General features: G+C 43.1%; 1 protein-coding gene across 11 annotated transcripts in view; it reads right to left on the reverse strand.

Moving 5' to 3' along the window:
* tjp1a (tight junction protein 1a) overlaps window positions 1–19,967 on the reverse strand; it is a 126,650-nt gene that overhangs the window by 4,954 nt on the left and 101,729 nt on the right. For 4 of the 11 annotated variants that reach the window (XM_036130794.1, XM_036130793.1, XM_036130801.1 and 1 more), the window contains 18 exons: window positions 18,847–18,955; window positions 18,540–18,759; window positions 17,030–17,214; window positions 16,705–16,800; window positions 16,130–16,156; window positions 13,641–13,723; window positions 13,203–13,413; window positions 11,885–11,985; window positions 11,429–11,776; window positions 10,323–10,568; window positions 8,408–9,232; window positions 7,911–7,993; window positions 5,369–5,539; window positions 4,618–4,724; window positions 4,214–4,467; window positions 3,656–3,810; window positions 3,359–3,576; window positions 1,765–1,908 (listed from right to left, as the gene is read on the reverse strand). In XM_036130794.1, the coding sequence (XP_035986687.1) occupies window positions 1,765–1,908; window positions 3,359–3,576; window positions 3,656–3,810; window positions 4,214–4,467; window positions 4,618–4,724; window positions 5,369–5,539; window positions 7,911–7,993; window positions 8,408–9,232; window positions 10,323–10,568; window positions 11,429–11,776; window positions 11,885–11,985; window positions 13,203–13,413; window positions 13,641–13,723; window positions 16,130–16,156; window positions 16,705–16,800; window positions 17,030–17,214; window positions 18,540–18,759; window positions 18,847–18,955 (3,583 nt within the window). The remainder of the gene's footprint in view (window positions 1–1,764; window positions 1,909–3,358; window positions 3,577–3,655; window positions 3,811–4,213; window positions 4,468–4,617; window positions 4,725–5,368; window positions 5,540–7,910; window positions 7,994–8,407; window positions 9,233–10,322; window positions 10,569–11,428; window positions 11,777–11,884; window positions 11,986–13,202; window positions 13,414–13,640; window positions 13,724–16,129; window positions 16,157–16,704; window positions 16,801–17,029; window positions 17,215–18,539; window positions 18,760–18,846; window positions 18,956–19,967) is intronic. The other 7 variants (XM_036130797.1, XM_036130796.1, XM_036130798.1 and 4 more) reach the window with 7 other exon arrangements.

Below are 19,967 nucleotides of genomic sequence, written 5' to 3' on the forward strand. Positions count from 1 at the left end.
CAGGAACGCTGTGGGCAAGTTAAAGTGATGGTCAATGGCTCCATTATTTCAACATTTTTCTTTATAATGTTGCTAAACAGCGACCAGAAAATGCCCCATAGTATCGTCTGTCTCGATGTTCAACCACCTAAAGCTGGTGTTGTGGTACCTCTTCTTCACAGTGTTGGTCTTATCTTGGGTTTAGACGTGCCGGACTTTGCATCTTTTTTATTTATTTTTTTTTTATCCTTACGACAAGTTAAGACCACAGCTGCCACATCCTTTTTTGTTTTATAACCGCAAACTTAGTGGAAAACCACTGGCTGGATTCAAGTTGGCTCCTTTGTGCCGGGGATGAAAAGATGAGAGGGACGAAGAAATAAGTGGAAGAAATATTTTGCAGGCCAAATATATGGATATTTCGCTGTCTGTCCAACAGGCAGAAAGACAAAGAAGTCCTCTGCCTCCAGTTCCCGTCTAGCTGGACACGTATGCACTCTTTAGACTTGTCTGTTTGACTTGTTGCAAGCTTGACAGATTTATTGCTGGAATCTAGCCGAGGGTCTGCTCACATACAAGTTAGGCTTCGCTGGCATGTTGCTGGAAGGTTAGGTGCACCGAGGCAACCGGTTAGTCTGATTACAGGAATGATCTTGAAAATGGTCTTGCTTTGTCTTAGTCTCGGTCTAGACTCCCTCAAAGGCTTGGTGCCCTCTGGTCCTGAGCCAGTCTGCCATTAGGTGGTCTTGACCATAACACTAAAACTACCGAAACACGTTTGTTTCACTGCAGCAAACACCAAAGAAAAAATTGACGCCACTTGTGTCGCAAGGCGCCGACTGTCTACCTCAGTGATGGATATTTGATTCTGTCCCTGAGTTTTCAACTTCCGCCTCCCAAATTTGCTGACTGTGGAGCTAAAAGTTAGTTTTAGTCATCTACATGATGCAAACTCTTCCCCTGTGGTTAAATAAGAGATGAATTTGGTTTGCTTTGCTGACATTTCCTGATCCAATTTTACAACTTGAGCTCACACGGAGGAGCCACAACAACAACAACAAAAAAAAAAACTGACTATAAAAGTATGTTTGCTGCTACCTAAAAGTCAGAGTCAAAAATAGCTCTTTGGAAGACAGGAGCTCTAAATTTAGAGACGTGCATCTCAGTATGAAAGCAAGACGCCTTAGCTTGACTTTGCATTTCAAGCAGAATGACAGGTCTTATTGGGCACGACGCTGTCCCAGATACCGGCAGATCTGTAGCAAATCCAGAGCTGTTTGTTCTTCAGGTCAGGATTTGGGCGGCTATGTGAGAAAGATCCTACCAAGCGGAGAAGCATGCGTTACAGCTCTGCCTGAAGAAACTCAATTGTGTGCAGCCAAGCATCCAGTGCATGCAAAGTCAGGTAAAATGGGATAAAGTTATTATGCTGGGATAGAAACCAGGAGAGAGGTACTGGATCAGTGCGTTAAAGCAATAAAGAAACGGACATCAGTGATACAGCAAATGAAACTGTGTGGGTGAGCTCACCAGCATCAATGATGAAAATTAAATAAACCCAAAGCAATCATTTGTGAAAAAGGTGACTTTCTTTTCCCTTAGGTTGATTCTTCTTGGATCATAAAGTTGGAATTCTTAAAATGTTTGATTTCTGATCCAATAAATCGAGAACCAAGACAAAGGGAAAAGAAAAAAAAAGCTGATTTAACAAGTGACTGAAAATCCTGAATTTGTCACACAGCCAGCCCAAACGACCCCAGAAGAGCAGAGAGAGCAGAAGCATACCCGACGAGGAGTCGGAGGATTTTAGAGCAAAAGACCAACCATCAGGGGTCATTGACGCACAGTGAGGTAAGCGCAGCTCCACAGGCTTCAAGAACTTGAGGCCATGAGGTCCACACATCACCAGAGGGCTGAGCAAAGTCTCTCCTGTAAACACAAACACACGCCGTTGTTGTACGCTCAGTCAGGATGGTAACACTTCTGCAAATAGCTACGAGTCAAATACTAATATAAAAAGAAATTGTTTTTTTTATTTGCCTTCTGAAGCGGTTTTTATGCGAGAAACGGTTCTGAATATGAAACTAAAACAAAAAAAGTCCACTCCACTTAAATCCTATTTTGAAATCACAAATGAAGTAGATGAAGACAATGAAACAATGTTATTAGATTCTATCACAAGACACAGAAAAGAGGGCAGACTAGACTGCAGATGGCCTTATAAACTGTATGCTCAATTAAAATACAAAGTAAGTGTAGCTGAAAACTCGGTACATACATCAAACATCCAGCATGTAATAAACTGGATTAGTAATGTTTTAATGTTGTAATTCAACAAAACCCAAAGGAGCTCCAAGAGAGGACAAAATATATTTTGGTCACTCCTCTGACATTTTTTCATTTCTCTCGCTCTCTTTAATATGCAGATTAAATGACATTTTCTTTCCTAAAACAGATGACATGACGCGTCATCCAGCTGCTGGTTGGTGGCACATCTGCAGCTGCTCTGCCTCGCTGAGACGGGCGAAGGTGCGGCTGCAGCTGCTGCTTAGGAAAAGCGCAGCTGAACCTCTGCTTAAACCCGCCTCAGTGATGCCTAAGTTATGATGCAGCTTTCATATTTTACTTCATTACCAAACCAATCGCTCAATCAACCGCTGGCCGATGATATGACCATCAGGAGCAGAGGTCACAGCTGTAATCGCTGCACAATTAAAGGGACAGGGACACCGTCACATTACACCTGCAGTCTGTGTCAGCAGCCGCAGCTGATGACTCCTGCTAAGTCAACAACACTTTGAGCTGCTCCTGGTCCACTGTGATTAAAGTTTATGAGTCAAGTGGACCAGATAACGTGAACAGGGTGAAATACAAGGTGTTCAGAAAGCATTACACTAGTAAATTTACATCAACATCAGTTTTAACCATTTAAAGATTATTTCTAACCAGATTTCATGAAAATGCACAAATATCGGAAAAGAAAAACCTGATAAACGGATCTGGTACATGGGTATGAAACGGATGCAAAAAGAGACCGTGTAGCAACAAAATGTTTTTTCTATATACATTTTCTATTATTCTAGTTCTAACTACAGAGCACTGAATCTATATATATATATATATATCTATATATATCTATATATATATATATATATATATATATATATATATATATATATATATATATATATATATAACAAATTAAAGGTATTTGCTAAGTGCAATATGCCGTCTGTTTTTATTTTAAGCCATTTCTGAACAGATTAACCAAATCAGCTCCAACAATATGACTGCCTACAGCTGGAGAGAACATCGGCGCCAAACACCTCATATGATAACGAGAAGTGTCTGAACCTCCTCCCCCTCTTTGATTCGCTACCTTTCTCCTTGTCGAGCGGCGGCAGGATGCTGTTGTCTCGGCAGACCTTGAAGTAGATCTCCTGCTCCACTCCGTCGGGGATGGCGCCCTGCGGGATAATGATGCTGACCCCCGTCTCGATGGAGCTCAGGACGCCGCCGTTGCCGTTGAAGATACCGCGGGCTGTCGCGACCACAGTGTGACCCTCGTCTTCGTCGTCGTCTTCGAGGGCGCTCGGGCTGCGAGGCGGATACATTCACTGTGACTCTCTCTGGAGAATGGCTTTAGTTTGACTTGGACTCAGACTGGTTGTGTTACCTGACAGGGATGGCCTTGGGCACGGCGTTGACGTTGTTCTGCTGGTGTTTGGGGCGATTATCCAGAGTGCGTGTGAACGTGTCCAGGCCGCTGTCGTGGTCCGCGTTCTGAGGCTGCGGCGGGATCTGAGGCTTCACTGGACTGGAGCTTGGAGCCTGATCCACATGAAGTCGAATGCATAGAGCATCATAAAGTACATGTCAGAAACAATAACTTCACTAATGAGTGTAGCCAGGATAAAAACACAACTTGATTCTAAGTGGCAGCTGCAAAATAAGTTAAATTTCTTCTGTTCTACTAAGTATACATGTCAAAACACCTCAAAACAATTATTAAAGGAACCCCCAAAATTAGCTTGACACAAAAAAATGTCTTATATATATATATATATATATATATATATATATATATATATATATATATATATATATATATATATATATATATATATATATATAAAAAGAAGCAATGATACAGTTCACTAAAACTTTTTTCCAAACTGAATTTAGATTCGCTCCGATTTAAATCAGATTTATCTCTTAGAATAAACGCGTTTACCTTTGGAGCAATCTCAGGTTTATCGTTGGACAGAAGGTTGTGGTTGAATTTCGGACTGTCGAACATCCGCGAGAAAGGCTTGGCGGAAGTGGTGAAGGGCTTGGGAACAAAGCGGTTGTAGCTGGATGGCGCCCCGGTGCCGGGGAGCGTCTTTGGAGGCGGTTCGCTTGTGCCGTTAACTGGAGACTTTTCAGGGAAGCTCTTCTGAGGCAGAAAGTTGCTGTGGACAGTGTTTTCTCGGACTGGAACCTTGGCTGTGGGAGAGCCATGCAACGCAAAGTCAGTAAAAGAAGGAGAAAAGGCTCCACAGTGCGACACCCAGAGCGGATGTCTGCATGTGGGAAGTTTGAGCCTTTTGTGATAAAACAAAAGACGCAGTTAATAGATTTAGCTGCGGACATTACCTTCAGGCAACGGTTTAGGCAGTGTGGCGGGTGGCAGAGACGGCGTCACCTGAGGAACTGGTTCATACTTTTTCTCCACTGGACTCGGCTTCTCTACTGGCTCAGTCCTGCAGTTTAAGAAGTACAAAAATCCAGCTTTAAAGGAGAAATGCAAACAAACATGAACACGATTTCTGAAAGCTTACATCAATTTAAAGACATTGCAAGACATCTAACACCATACATTTACTTCTAAAGTGCTTACTAGTTGGATTATGTCTCAGTTTGGTCACAGAGACCCAAATTCTTCAGTCCAAATAACATACAGGTCAATGCCACATGCAAAGAACACAATTCTGACAAAACTGAATGTAAGTCGGAAACTATTACGTAAAAGACTTTCTGAGGCCTAAGTGGAGATTATTAATTTAAATCCTTGCAGAAATCCTAATAAAAAGGTCAGGTCCGGGAAAAGTAGCTCTTTTCGCACTTAATCTCTTTAACGACACTTGGAATAACTTCGTCATGCAGTGGTGTCAGTGAATGAGAGCACAGAGGAGGAGAAGGGGGGGGGCTTAAGGTGATTGGTCATGCAACGGGAAATTAACTGCGCAGCAGGGTTTAGTTGGCATGCATAGTGTGTGCAAAAGTTTGGAGTCATCCCTCATTTCTTCATATTCTGTTCCTGAGGAGGAGGAGGCCGTTCCTCCAAAGCCGTGCGGCAAACATGGTGTCTAAAGCGAGCGGAAATGTCAGCGGTGCTGAGCGTCACCTGGGGAAGGTGTGAGCTGTTTGTGCTTGTGGTTTGTTAGGGCCGGTCTGAAGTCTGTCAAAGTAGGACAGCTGCTTCCTGTAGTAATCCTCGTCCTCCTCTGGATCGTAATGGTTAGAGCGGACGATGTCGTCAGCTGCCTTGGGCTGCGTCTTCTGGGGCTCGGGAGCTCTGGAGTTGGTTCAGCAGTGAGGAAGATCGATGTAAGGTACAACGTTAAACACTCCAGGCGTAGAGAATATGTTAAAGATGTCAAACAAGATGTAAATGTGTTTCTTCCAAAATGACGGCGCAGGACTCCAACGACACACCAGGCTCTCGGCTCATTAGGTTCGTCCTTGTGCTTCTGTTCGTGTTATCATCTCTCCGAGCATTAATCCAGTACGGGAGGGCTGAGCTGCGGGAACCCGCAGAGTTTACGGATCCGAGCGCCAAATCCGGACTTTATTCTGCCCAAGCTGCAGCAGAGACTGTGATCAACGCGCCTTTAAGGCCTAAACACAGGAAGACCCGCATGCTAGGCTAAAGGCTAACCCACATAGAGGAGTTCTGCCCAGTCTCCTCCTGGCCAACGTTAGATCACTCGCCAACAAAATGGACGAGATCCAGCCCAGCATCGCCTCCCCTAAGATGGACAAAAGTGTAGCGATCTTCACAGAGACGTGGCTGGACAACGACATCCCCACTGCTGTGGTGGAGCTAGCAGGCCGGCCTCTGTTTGGAGCCGACAGGACTACAGCAGCAGAGAAAAGCAAGGTTTGGGATCGTATATTTATATTCTTGGTGCACAACTGCAAAAAGAGAACCTTCTGCTCCTTATTCTGGATTATCTGGCAGTAAAGTGCAGACCAGTGGTTGGAAAGCTCAGTTCTGTTATCCTTACAGCATACATACAGCCAGCAGCTAATGCAAAATTAGCCCTGGAGAACCCTGGAGAAAATCTATTGTTTTATCAGCAGTCAAATGAACAGTAATCCAGAGGCAGCTGTGATCGTAGCTGGAGACTTTATTCATGTTGATTTAAAAGCTGTGCTGCTCAAACTCCACAAATTTACCAAGTTTCTGACCAGAGACACTAGTATATTAGCTCAGGTGTGCAGCAGCTCCTTACTGTGGAGCATCAGATCACATCTCTGTGGATCTGATCCCTGCGTACAAACCCCTGATTTGCAGAACCAGACCCGTTGTCAGAACGGTTTGGACTGAAGAGGCCTGTCCTGCCTTACACACAGACTGGGGGTGTTTAAAGAGGATTATACATCATCTGTGCGGGTAACTTCTGCACTGATGCAGCACATTAAGGACCACTTCAGCTGCGACAGCCCGTAACATGTGGAGAAGCATCAGGGCCATCACAGACAACAAGCACAGAGACCAGCAGCTCTGCAAAGACCCAGCTCTACTTAAACAGCTTCTTTGCAAATTTCGGCTCTCCAAGCAGCAGAACGTCTGAACATCTTCCTCAGCCAGAGGTGCTGCGTCAGCCCCTTGTCCTGCTGCTGCACCTCCTCTCTACATTCAGGGGGAGGTGGTGGAGCGTGTGGACAGCATTAGGTTCCTGGGCATTCACATCACCTCCGACCTCTCCCGGACTGTGAACACCTCCCACCTGATGAAGAAGGCCCAACAGCTCTTCTTCCTCAGGAAACTGAAACGGACCAGACTTTCTACTCGACTGCTCAGAAACCTTTAAAGAGCTACAATTGAAAGCATCTTGTGTGACAGTGTGGTTTGAGGACTGCACGGCACAGGGGAGGAAGGATTTAGCACAGGGGATTGTGGGATTCCACCTACAAGATCTGGACACCGTTTATGCTCCAAGAGTCTAGAAAAGGGCCAGACATATAGCCACAGACTCCACCCACCCAGGAAATGCACGGTTTGTCCCACTTCCATCAAGTAAACGATTCATTAAATAAGAAACTAAAAGAGTTAAAATCAACTTATAAACTTAAAATCAAAAAATCAAAAATCAACTTCTTTCCCAAAGCTGCCAAACATCAACTCACTTGCTAATGTCTATTTGCACACTTTTAGTTTCTCAGGGAGTGTTGGTTTGGACATCCATGCAGATTGCACAGCTCTTTAACTTGAAGATTCAAATTTTTGCCAATCACTATTTGTACACTTTAACTTCACCGGGAATGTCTGTCAAATACATGCATGCCAAGTACATTTTTTACATCATCCTGTAAACTCACTGCTACCTGTCTTTTTGACTTGAGGATCAATTACCATGAACATTTAAATTTTTGCTAATGACTATTTGCACACTTTTCAACCTCTCAGGGAGTGTTTTGTCCGATGCATTCATGAGATTGCACAGTAATTTACATTGTCTATATATTAGGACACTTTTAGCTTCTCAGGAAGCGTTGTTGGTGCAGTCAACTATTTTAACATCATGTCTTGTTTGTGTGAATTTTGATTCATAATATGTTACATAATAACAATAAAGAGTCTTGATTCTTCAAAGGGAACATGAAAGACGCAACAGGACAGAATTTTAAATCTATGCAAGTGACATTAGCCACAGACTTACCTAAAGGTCTTCTCTTGATCCAGGTTGCTAAGAGAATTTGCTTTAGGGATCACGCCACCTGCTTTCAGGGGTAAATCAGCGGCCTACAGAGGTAAAACAAACATCCTATCAGGTGGAAAAGAAACTTTAATGCTGTCTCAGTACTTTGAGCTAATATCACTTAAAAGTTAATGAAGAAGTACACTGTAAAAACGGAACTAAAAATAAGTAACATTTTCTTTAAATGAGTGTATTTGTCCTTGATTTGAGCAGATAAATAAGATGATTTGCCAATAGAATAAGATTTTCCCACTTAAAATAGGAACAACTCATCTACATCATCTTATTTCAAGTGCACGATGTCTAATTATCTTATTTTAGGGGCAAAAATACTCATTCCATTGGCAGATAATCTTATTTACTGGCTCAAATCAAGGACGAATACACTAACTTTAAGAACATTTTACTTGTTTTTAGATTAGTTTTTGCAGTGTAGGTCCATGTTAAAGAAACTCTACCCTGTTTCCAGTCGAATCCCCCGCATCTCTGACTCGATCCACCGACACGGACCGTTTGTTCTCGAACATCTTGACCCTCGTCAGGACGGACTGGGGCCGCATGGCGGGATCGTCCTCCTGGGGCTCGTCTCTGGAAGGTGCGGGTTTTGCAGCCTCCATGGGTGAAGGGGAGAGGGTGTCTGCTTTTGGAGGAGGCGTAAGGCTGGCTACAGAGTTCGCTGGAGTCGGGTCGTAGTGCTGGGGTTTGAAGCCTTTCGGCTGCAAGCTCGGCCCCTGGTTATAGGCGGGTCGCTGGGGCGCGGGTTCTGGGGAGCGGCTGGCTGACGGGTACCCCAAGCGGGAATCCTGGTCGTAGATGAGATCAGATCCTTGAGGAGGTGGCGGGAGGTCGTCATAATGAACCGGGCCTGGGGCTGTTGGTTTTCCGTAACGAGGTCGTCCATCGAAGCCCTGCTGTGGTGGGGGCTCGTCGTAGCGTAGAGGAGGGGTGTACTGTGCTTCGGGCTCATCGGCGTAACGCAGACGGAGGTCATAGCCCTGGGAGTTGGCAGTAGAGGGCGGCTGGCCGTAGGGGTTCCACTGCTGCTGCTGGTCGAACTGAGGCATACTGTTCTCGTAGAGCGGGATATGATTGTTGCTCCTGTACTTTGACTCTGGGTAACCCCCGCCTCCGCTGCCGACGTCGTAGCGACTGGGCGGATGGTCGTAATCTCTGTACGTCTGCTGGTCGGGGTGATATGGCTGCGGAGGGTTGTAGTTCCCAGCCTTCATGCTGTTCGGGATCCTGCCCGTGTTTTCCGCGCCGTACGGATCCTTCTGAAACATCTACCAAACAAAGACAGAATGAAAACGATTGAGAACCCGGGCACACACGCAGGCTCGACAAATGTTGGGTAGTATTGAAAAACGGGGCACACAAGAAAAACAGTTGAAAGATGAAAAAGGGAAAGTCCTTGAAATGAATTACAGAAGAGGAAACAGGAGGGCAAAAGACCTGAAATAGAGACACTGAGAGGGAGGTGTTACTAGTCAGAATACATTTTAGACCAAATGGAAATTGTAACACAGCCAAAGGTTGCAAAAAAAATTTAATAAAAAAAAAAATCACAAAGTCTGCAACTCCAACTTATCGAAATTAATTTAAGAAAGAGAATATATTTTGAAAAACTTCAACAAAACAATGGGATCAACTTTTCTTTACCAACGAGTAAACAAAAGCGAGACTTCTCCCAGATTTGCCGGACAATTGTTTGGTTTTGTTTCGTTAATCCTGACACATGTGCAGTAATGTTAAAAAAAGAAAGAAAAATCGCCCACTGTCTTGATGCAGTTTAAAATAAACTAAAATATCCATAATAATATGTAAAAATAGAAGCACATACTTGCATAAATTGAAGTAAATGAAAAATAAAAAGACATTCAATTTTACAGTGGTTAAATAGCCATACACTGTCCATTCAAATAAGAAATGTAACAGTTACATACTGTATATCTTTTATATGCTATATAGTAGAGATATTGCTGGAGAGTATATGGCTATTTTTACAATAAATCAGTCTGCACTGATAAATACAGCAGGATCTGTAGCGCTCGTAGTTAAAGAATGAGGCAAACATGTTGCAGCCATGCAAAGAGGACAGGCAACAGTGAGAGTTTCCACCGCTCGTCAACACGTAGGCAAATTAGCACAGCTCCCAGCCCCACTGCCGTCTACCGCCATTCAGCTTCCACACGCTTGCACACTCGCACGCACACGCATCTTTGTCCCTTCTGGGCGGCGCTTTGATCAGCTGACATGCAGGGCAGAAAGACAGAGAGAAGCAGGAGGACAGGCAGCAGCAACACAGGAGATCAGACCGAGCCGAGTAGAGCCGAGCCAGGTTCACCAAGCGTCCAGCGGCGGTCAGGTGGATACCTTTGGTTCTGGACTGGCCAGTCCGGACTGTAGAGGCTCTGGGGTGATGCTCTGAGGCGCTAGCTCAGGGGTGGGCCTCCTAACCGAGCCAGCCTCTTGGCTGGGGCTCGGCTTGCTGTAAGGAGCTGCGGGAGCCTCATCAATGCTCAGAGCCCCTACAGTTTTTACAGTAACGTCGACAGCAGGGGGCACAGCCTCAGCCAGCGGCTCAGGCTGCCTGGAGATGCTAGGCGTGGCCTCTGCTCTCTGTGAAGTGGTTCAGAAATGTTTAATAACACGCGCTGACGCGCTACCGTGCAGTTTCAACAAATGCTACCCAGACACCAAAAAAAAAAAAACCCAACTCTTCATTTGGAAGATCGAAAAAACTGGGAATTAGTAGCAGGACAAAGTTTCAGCTTTAAAGAATACTAATTTGATTTTAATTCTGTGGTTACAATACATATTTAAATATGTATATGATATATATAAATAATAAATATGTGTGTAATAAGTACATATTTTTCCCCTCTTGGTGATCATCAACACATTGTTACTATTTTAGGTACACGCCTGCCAATTGAATATTATTTAATACATTTCACAAGTACACCGAAGCAACACTGGTATCATCATCTGTCATGCACATAATACTTTCTGGTGTCATAGATAGAACAAAGTGCACATTGGTGATTACTGGTACAGACACTTATTGAAATAAAAACATTATTTTTCTCTGCCAGGGACACGAGCAACAATCGGACAGCTGAGGCGGCTCTCGGTGACACAGCAGTTCACAACCACAGGAGAACTTGTGACGTCCTTATTTGCGAAAGTAAATAAATAAATAAAAAATCCACACTAACAAACATCAAAGACGCAAATACCGGTAGGTAAAATAAATATTGTCATAAATATATATGTATTACTATATTTCTGTATATATATTCCCGATAAATACCTGCACCACATCAGTTTTCACTTTCTCGCTGATATCGTGTCGTAAAAGCAGACAGAATGACCGCGGAGAGGAAAGAGTGCGTTCAATAGCGCCTCCAGAAAACCCTTCTAACGCACACCACGTCCTCCAGACAACAGGGGAGACGTACAGCTCTCAGAAACGCTACCTGCTGCGGCACTGGGGCTTTGAACCCAGCCGGATCGATGCGGTTCAGTGGGTCCGGCTGCACCGAGTGCGAGAAGGGCACGTAGCCGGGGGGCTCCTGGATGACCGGCGGCTCCTCCCGGACCGGCTCCGAGGACCGGGTGATGGCCAGCTCGGCGGGCAGGCCCACGTCATCGTTTGTCTCGTCCAGCTCCTGGTCGGTGTAGGCTCCTCCCTCCGTGTCCGTGTCCTCGTAGTCGGACGTGTGCCGACTGTCGGTGCTGTACATGGAATACTCACTGCCCGGCGCCGACAGGTAGGAGAGGCGGTCGTCGTGGATGTCTAGGTCGTCATCACCGGCCCCATCAGCCTGAAAAAAAAAAAAAAAAAAACATTTAAATAAAAGAGAGCAGGTGATAAATATAAATATTCACCTTTAACATTTGATTTCAGGTGTTTGAGCCGATGTTTGACTTACCTTGCCTTCTGAAACCCACACCAATTGGTTCTGCTGCTGCTGGATTATCTCTTTCAGTGCTCCAAACCAGCCATCATTCATGCTGTTCAGGTTAATGGTTGCTGAAAGGTGAGGACAAAATACAAAATAATCAAGCCACTAACAGGACTGAGGTATAATTAAGTCTCGTGAACATATTCGTACCCTTAGGTTCCAGACACCTACCTCAACAACGCAAAGTAGCACATAATTGTAATGAAGACGAAAAAACAAAGCACCAGATTCAAACAATGTTTTACTAATAAAAAATCAGAAAAGAAGTGTTGTGTACGTTTTTATTCAGTTCACTTTACTTGTGGCGCATGGTAACTCTGGGGGAGCTGCAGAGATCCACAGCTCAGGTGGGATAATCTATAGACGGTACAACTATTAGTCATTCACTCAACAAAAGTGACAAGAAGAAAGTCGTTGTTGAGTTGTTTTCCCAAAAGCCACGTAGGAAACACAGCAAACATGCTGGAGAAGGTGCTCTGATCAGGTGAGTGAAAGAACGCATCGCGCTGTGTGTGGCAGAAAGCTGACACAGCACATTACTCTCATCCCGACAGGGAGAGACTGGAAGAAACCCTTTAGAAAAAAAAAAAAGACTTGAAACAGAGGCAACCAGTGCAACTAAACACACGGTCAGTGCTCCACGTAAAAATAGCCCAAATCACAGAACAACCATGTTATAGAGGCCAAGTCAAAATCCAGACCTAAATCCAACTGAGAATCGGTTCAAAGACTTGAAAATAACCATTTAATGGCATTTTTCATTCAATTTGACCGAATTTAGACTACTTTCTCAACACAAAAGGAAAAGGGTGGAAATTTTTCTCTCTTCATGTGTGATGATGGAAGAGACAACCCCCATAAAATTTGCAGTCAGAATTACAGCAAAAAGTATCAATCCAGTGTTTTCTCAGGTGGGCTGAATACAACCGCGCACTAGATTTGTCAAATTTTATTTGGAAAAATAAAGCATGGATCATTTACTCCCTCCATTTCCCAACTATGTGCTACTTTGTCCTGCATGTGAACTGATCAACGCTTTCACATAAAATTCTAATATAAAGAAGTATGTGGTTGTCACAGGACAAAATTAGAAAAATTCAATGTATTTAAACAATTAAGTAATTGCAGCAGATCCAGTTACGAATTCAGTACACTGAATTTGTCTACTGCTCTTAACTGCCCACTCCTCCTCCCACTTTGATCCGACCCATTTGATCCAAGCTTCCCTTCAACAAAAGCTTCAAACATGGCCGATTTCTGCTAATCAAACCACGAGCGGACTCACTGGTGAAGAGGTGGTGGTTGTTCTTCCTTAATTTGAGAGCTCGGTCAAAAAGCTTTCTGGCACTCTTCCTGGAATCGGGGCACAGTCGGGTCCTCATGTTCTTGACTCCCTGTTTGGTGTCCGGGTTTAGAAACACAACAATCGGATACCACTGAGCGTAGTTCAGACGGTCCACTGCGTTGGGGGTGATGTCCAGCACCGCATGCTTGTCCTTGAAGTGCAGAAAACAAGAAAATGTATCATTTCGACCGCAAATATAAATATAGTTAGTAAATATTGAGCAAAGTGGACCAAAAGCAGAGCAGTTGCACCTTAGTGTGCGCCACCAGGGGGCAGCATTGAGCTGTAGAGATTATCACATCTCACTCGCCATCAAAACATTTGTAGAAAATAAAACCTTAACGTCTCATCGGATGCTGTATGTGCTGTTTTACTCACTCTGTCAATGATCTGCTTGATCGTGTGCAGGCGAATGATGCCCGAGCTTTTCTGGTCGGTTCCTGCGTCCCTCGGTTCGCTCCCTGCGGAAGACAAACGGGCCGTCACAAAACAATAAACAGCCCCTGCCCTAATTAGACATTTTTGCAGCGTGCAGTTGTCAACTCCCATAAATAGAGCCGTTAAAAACGATTATTCACAAGAGTAGGAGAGGACAAATGTACGTTTCATGAAAACAGTTAAATAATACCGGGAATAAAAAGACAGCAGCCAATTCATGCAGTGTATTTTTGGAAAGATTAGGGAATGAAATTTAGCGATTATGAAATATGTGTTTGCAAGTGCACATGTAGCAGTGTGGATTATAGTGGAGGGGATGTGTTATGTGAGGCTCATTGATGTTAAATATGCACATTCAAGAGCAGGAGGGTCATTTGGGATTAATGAGACCAGGGTGTCATTGTAAGGTCTCGGGGATTTCAGCAGGGATGTGAAGAGGAGTTTATATTTTCAACAACGATAAGAAACGGCTTCCTGACCAAAAACACAAGGTTCAGAAGTACAGAGAGAGGGGGGGGGGGGGTCATTTCACTGGGATGTACGGTGAAGTAAGGACTCAAACACGAGGATAAGCTTAAACTCTGAGAACTGCATACACTATTTATAAAATATACTAAGAAATATGATGTTTGGTGAAGAGCAAATGAATATAGCCATGCACACAGAGGTTCAAGCATATGCAGCACCGTTTTCAGACGCTGGGAGCTAACATTACCGCTGTTTATTTTTTAATTTTTTTTTACAAGGTAAAAAGTTTCCCTCATGATGACGGAGGGATCTGCTTTCCATCAGTGCATTAAACTGACTGGGCACATACAGGCAAACATGAGACAAATCATTTAGGGGGTTTTGACCTTAAAACTGGACGCATATTATTAACAAAGCTTCGTACGAGCAAGTTTTGTTCAGCAGTCTGAAAACATCCAAAAAGTTTGGATCCTAGAATCATTTTTGGTCCTTTGTCACAGCATCCTCCACACTTACTAGCATCCCTCCTGAACGAGTGTTAAAAAAAAAAAACATATAATATAATAAACTCAGCATTAGCATGATCATAATCTCAAACAAAGAATACATTTCCTTTTATCTTAGTCTATTTATTCAGGGGGGAATAATTCAACATTAAAAATAATTGTGTAAGCACTTTTGCTTCAATTAGCAGTAGTCACAACAATTTGTAAAAACAAATAAAAAAAAAATATTTAAAAAAATAATTGTTTAGCAGAAGCGTCTTAACTGTAAACTTCCCATTTGAGTTCATCTCATTAAGCATTTACTTGACTTTACACGTTTATGCAACATTTATTTGGAGGATTTTTAACCAGGGGAACTAATAAATGTGGAGGATGTTAAGCTGAAAACCTAATTTTTCTCTATTTCTATTATTTATTTAACAATCAAGACACTTTTTTTTAACCCTAAGAATCCTGTTTTCATTCTAAACTAAAGTAGCAAAGAAAAACAAGGATGCCTGTAACTAAATCAAAACCCAAACTATATCATCTAAAGTCATTTACTACACTTTTCCATTACTTTTAAAGAATAACTTAGTTATTGATTATGAACAAATAAAAACAATAATTAGAAACCTAAATAATTAGTCTTAGAAACCCTGTTTATTATTAATTACTTAGCTCGTTAAACTCGCCGTGGGGGACGGGGTCTGTGAGAGCTCTTGTTGTCTCCGAAGCATGTTATATTGCACAGCTCGACATGCAGCCCTGCCGTTTTCATCCTTCACGGTAAAATCCATATTAATGAGGGGAATACCACTGAATCAAACGGTCGGGCTCTCATCTACGTCTACAAATTGACGAACGTTTCAATTCATCTGCGACTAGAAGCGGCGCAGAGGTCACGCTGACACACAACAGACAACAGCTAGGGGGGAGCAGAGGAAAGCGGTTCACTCGTCACGTCACGTTTCCATTAAGTCCAACACATGCAACCATCCCACAGACAGAGGGCTTGTTTATCAGTGCTGACATTGGGCCAAATTTTCTTCTTCAAAAAAAAGGGGGGGAACGTCATGCCGGTCTTCTTTGAGACCTAAATTGATTCGCACTCATTTTTTACAGCCCGTTGAAAGAGTCAAATCCAATTTTATAAGTGCGTTCTCTTCAAACAAACGTCTCCAATCGTTCTCGGTGTCTGTGGAAAGCTAGTTGTGTGTCAGCAGGACGGAGCACTTGTAAAAATCACATGTTTGTTTTTGGGGGGGTTATCAAGACTTCTCATCGCAGAAAAGATTCACACCTATGTTAAATAGAGTGCTATTCCCCTCTACGCATTAACAATGGCTGCTGTTTGAACATCAACATAAGTAAGTGAGCTAGCCATCAAACACTTGTACTTCTAGATTATTTGTCATTCACCGACTCAAATGAAACAAATGTATATATAGATACTTGATGCACTATGTGACATACTTTCCCCTCCTTGTTGTTGCTGTGTTTCTGAAAAGAAAATACAGTTACGTAAACATCACTGGAGTTGTGCAAATAAACATGAAGGAATGGAAACACTTGGGTGGGAGCGGGCTGAATCGGAGCGCCGCTGCGTCGAGTGCAAGAACCAAAAAACAACAACAAAAAAAACAAAAACACATTTTTAAGCTGCTTCTAATTTGGAGAGGTGACGAGAGGTGGATAAGGACCGAAATTAAAACGGATATTCAGTTCTGCTGAGAATCTGGAAGAGATGCCATGAACAGGAAAACAAAGGCTAACATGACAAAACACTCAGACTAAGGACATTCTGACGTTAAGTAAACAGCAATTTAGTAAAGAAGAGATTTATGTTTCTAAGTGGCATTCAAACCAGTCTTTGCGGGATTTGAGATTTATTCGTTTCTACCTCTCCCGTGAATAAATGAGCCTCAGATTTAATATTCTTCGGCTCTAGTGATGTGTAGCGGGCAAATTAAAAGTGTGGTCTCGGTTGCAGAGACATACCAGGACACTACGCATTAAAATGATCGTACAGATCTGGCTTTATTACTTACTTGCTAGTTCAAATATTTCTGGCTCCTCCCGGGCCAGTTTCTCCCTGGCCACATCTGCGATCGGCCCAAAGATAACCACTGGCCTCAGGAATCCGGCTGTGATCCAACGGCACAAAATTAATTAGGAGGAAACGTACAGCACAGCTCAGTCAGATGTTTTCAAGTTCAATGCATAAATGCTGTCTGGGTGACATTCATGGACACATTAGCAGAAAACCTCTGAGAGCAACGCTCGCTGTTTTACTTTTAAGTTTAACTGTTTTTATAAGCCTATGCAGAAGCCTCACATGCAACACTGCACATACTGTGGCTGCTAAAAACTCACCTTCCCTCAGCACAACCCTCTCGTAGGCAGGGAACTTGGTCTGAACCGGCTGGGCGGACAGGTCCTCCCTGCTTTTCCGCAAATTCCTCTTGGAACTTCGCAGCCCTCTGAACCTCCAGAAGTCCGCTCTGTCGCCCCCTGGAGTTTTAGGGAGGGTGTACTGCACACTGGATAGCTGCTCCGCTCTGCAAACATAAACAAATGGGGGCCGGATAAAGTCAAAAGCTGGGTAAAAACACAGGAAGCTCAGATGTTAAGCTTCTGACCTTCTGTGCAAAAGGTTTCCCTGCATGAAACCATTATTGATAAACTGACTTTTACAGAAACACAGAAGGATTTGGTTAAATTAGGTAGTAAGATATAAATGTGCTTATAGTTAGAGTGGCTTAGGTTACCCTGAGCTATCTCTATAGTTATGCTGCTATAGGCTTAGGCTACTGAAGGACATCAGGTTCTATTTTCTCACTCTGCTGAGTTCTCCTACTGTTCTCCAATTTCCATTGTTTGTTGTTATTTCAACTTTTAACTTTTTGTTCTCTGTCATTTTCTTCTTCATAACGGATCAATGTGTGCATCTATGCTTTTTGTGTCTCTTCTCTGTCTTCTCTAACCTCCAGTCGGTCGAGGCAGATGACCGTTCATACTGAGCCTGGTTCTTCTGGAGGTTTTCCTTCCCGTTAATGGGGAGTTTTCCTCTCTACTGTCGCTTCATGCATGCTCAGTATGAGGGATTGCTGTAATGCCATGGACAATGCAGACGACTGTTCAATGTGGTTCTACTGGGTTTCCTTAGACAGGAAACTTTTTGACCAATCTGTCTGGATGATTTGATTGATTTTGACTTTGTAAAGTGCCTTGAGATGACATGTTGTGAATTGGCGCTATATAAATAAATCTGAATTGCATTGCTTAAGGGTAAATACGGTAACAGAAAAACATTTTATACTGATTGTTATGTGTAAATTTTAAATGCAATTTACAGTTCTTATCATAGTGAAAACCTTATAATTAAAGATTTAAATTAGGAAAAAGTTGACCTAGTGGTGAAATATCGCTTATTGCGCCTTTAAAGAGATTCATGCCAGTGCGGACAAGAGGTAAAAGATAAGTCTTGAATAACTTCACAGTTTTACCTAGAATAAAAGGCTTAGGACATAGTTGATAAAGCGGAATGTAGATGAAAAACATCAATTCAGCCAAAAAAAGTTGGTTATTTAAAAGCTATTGGATGATGCACAAACCAAACATGGCTTACAGCAGACAATAAGTCCTCATAGTAAAGACAAAGTGTTTGCTGCATATCCTACTATAGAATCTCTCAGTTTAGACACAAACCCATTTAAACATGACTCCAGAGAGGTCTTAAAAATACTGTTAAACAAAAATAATCTCCACCTATTCTACTTTTCTACCAGTCGTAGCTTTACAACAGTGCTCCTTTTCCTGAAGCCCTGTCCGTTCCCCAAGTCACAAACCAGGCTGCACAGATTTGAGCCGAGTCCTATTTTACCTGTTCTTGTTGGGAATGATGCCTCTTTCCACTTCCTGGTGATTCTTCCCGATGCGGATAGCGAGCCAGGAGCCTAATTTGCCATTGTAGAGCGTGTCCACCACACGAAAAACCTCGCCCTTGTTAAAGCTCAGTCCATAAGGAGATTCCTTCTCGTATTCGAAATGTGTCCGGATGTAGAAAGAGTCGCCGACGTCAGACTCCACTATCCTCCGATACACTGAAACGAGACGGGGAAAAAAACAACAACATTAGAACTGTGAACACGCATATTATGCTTCTTTTGTAGCCGTAGACGTAAACTTACCATCTTTTTTCTTCTGTGCCAGAATAGTAACAACTTCTCCTCTTGGGAGATCCAACAGAAACAACACTGCCTCTTCTCGGATGATGTTGGCAAAGTCCACATTGTTGACCTATAATTTACAGAAGTAAAAGAATCAAATTTCTGCCGCTACATCAGGAGATCCTGGTCTGCAATCTTGGACTTGAATGTGCTCTGCTACCATTTGCAACTTTGTGTTTTGTTGCACAAACAGAAAATCTAATCATCAGAAGCACATCAGACAATCCCTCTAATAACGGAGCAGCCTTCTGTCACGGCCTCCTACTGCTGAACTAAACACAATATCTGCTGTTTATTGACTCTGCTTGAGGGGCAGCAGGGGAATCAGAAACACATGGAATGGGTCAGTGAACCTCTGAAAGACACCTTTATCCTTCCCAGAAACAGAAGGGCTTGACGTCTTTATCTGCACTAGCACACCGTGACCAAAGGGAAACCACCTAAGGAGGGAAAACAATGTCCTGGAAGTCTCAGAGTTGTGTTTGTACAGTCGACAGAGCGCCAGGAATCACAACGTAAAGGCCTGCAGCCTTGAGCGGGAGTATTCTGAGGAAAACTATTTCAAATTGATGCTCTGGGTTGATCTCCTCAGCCTCAAAGCAGGTGGAAATGAAGTAAAAACACGTCAGAATGAGCCCAGCAATGACATAAAGAGGGCTTCCATCATCCCATCCACTGAGTTAGGCTAGTGTTCCGCTGGACAGTCGGTCGACTGTTCTGAGGTCAGAAGGAAAAGAACGACCTCTATTGTGTGCTCATTATTCTGGGAACAACGGGAGATTCTGACAGGAGACAGATCCTGGGAATGACTCATAAACTAACAGATACATTGTTTCGTTATTCCCAAGATATTTTTTACAAAGAAATAGAATGACTGTGGCTGTGAACAACATAGTTTCACCATTTACTAAGTGAGACGTAGTGAGAGGGGATTTCAAATTTTCTATTTTGTGACACTAAGACCAGATGTTCTTTCAATTCGAGCCATGTCGGTTTGGTAAAAAGGAATCTGACAATAATAAAAGCTCAAGATATCAACATCGGTAGCTAATGATGTGAATTTGGGAACTCTTGTAAGTTGG

This window comes from Fundulus heteroclitus, unplaced genomic scaffold (genome assembly GCF_011125445.2).
Source record: "Fundulus heteroclitus isolate FHET01 unplaced genomic scaffold, MU-UCD_Fhet_4.1 scaffold_38, whole genome shotgun sequence".
Taxonomy (NCBI): Eukaryota; Metazoa; Chordata; class Actinopteri; order Cyprinodontiformes; family Fundulidae; genus Fundulus; species Fundulus heteroclitus.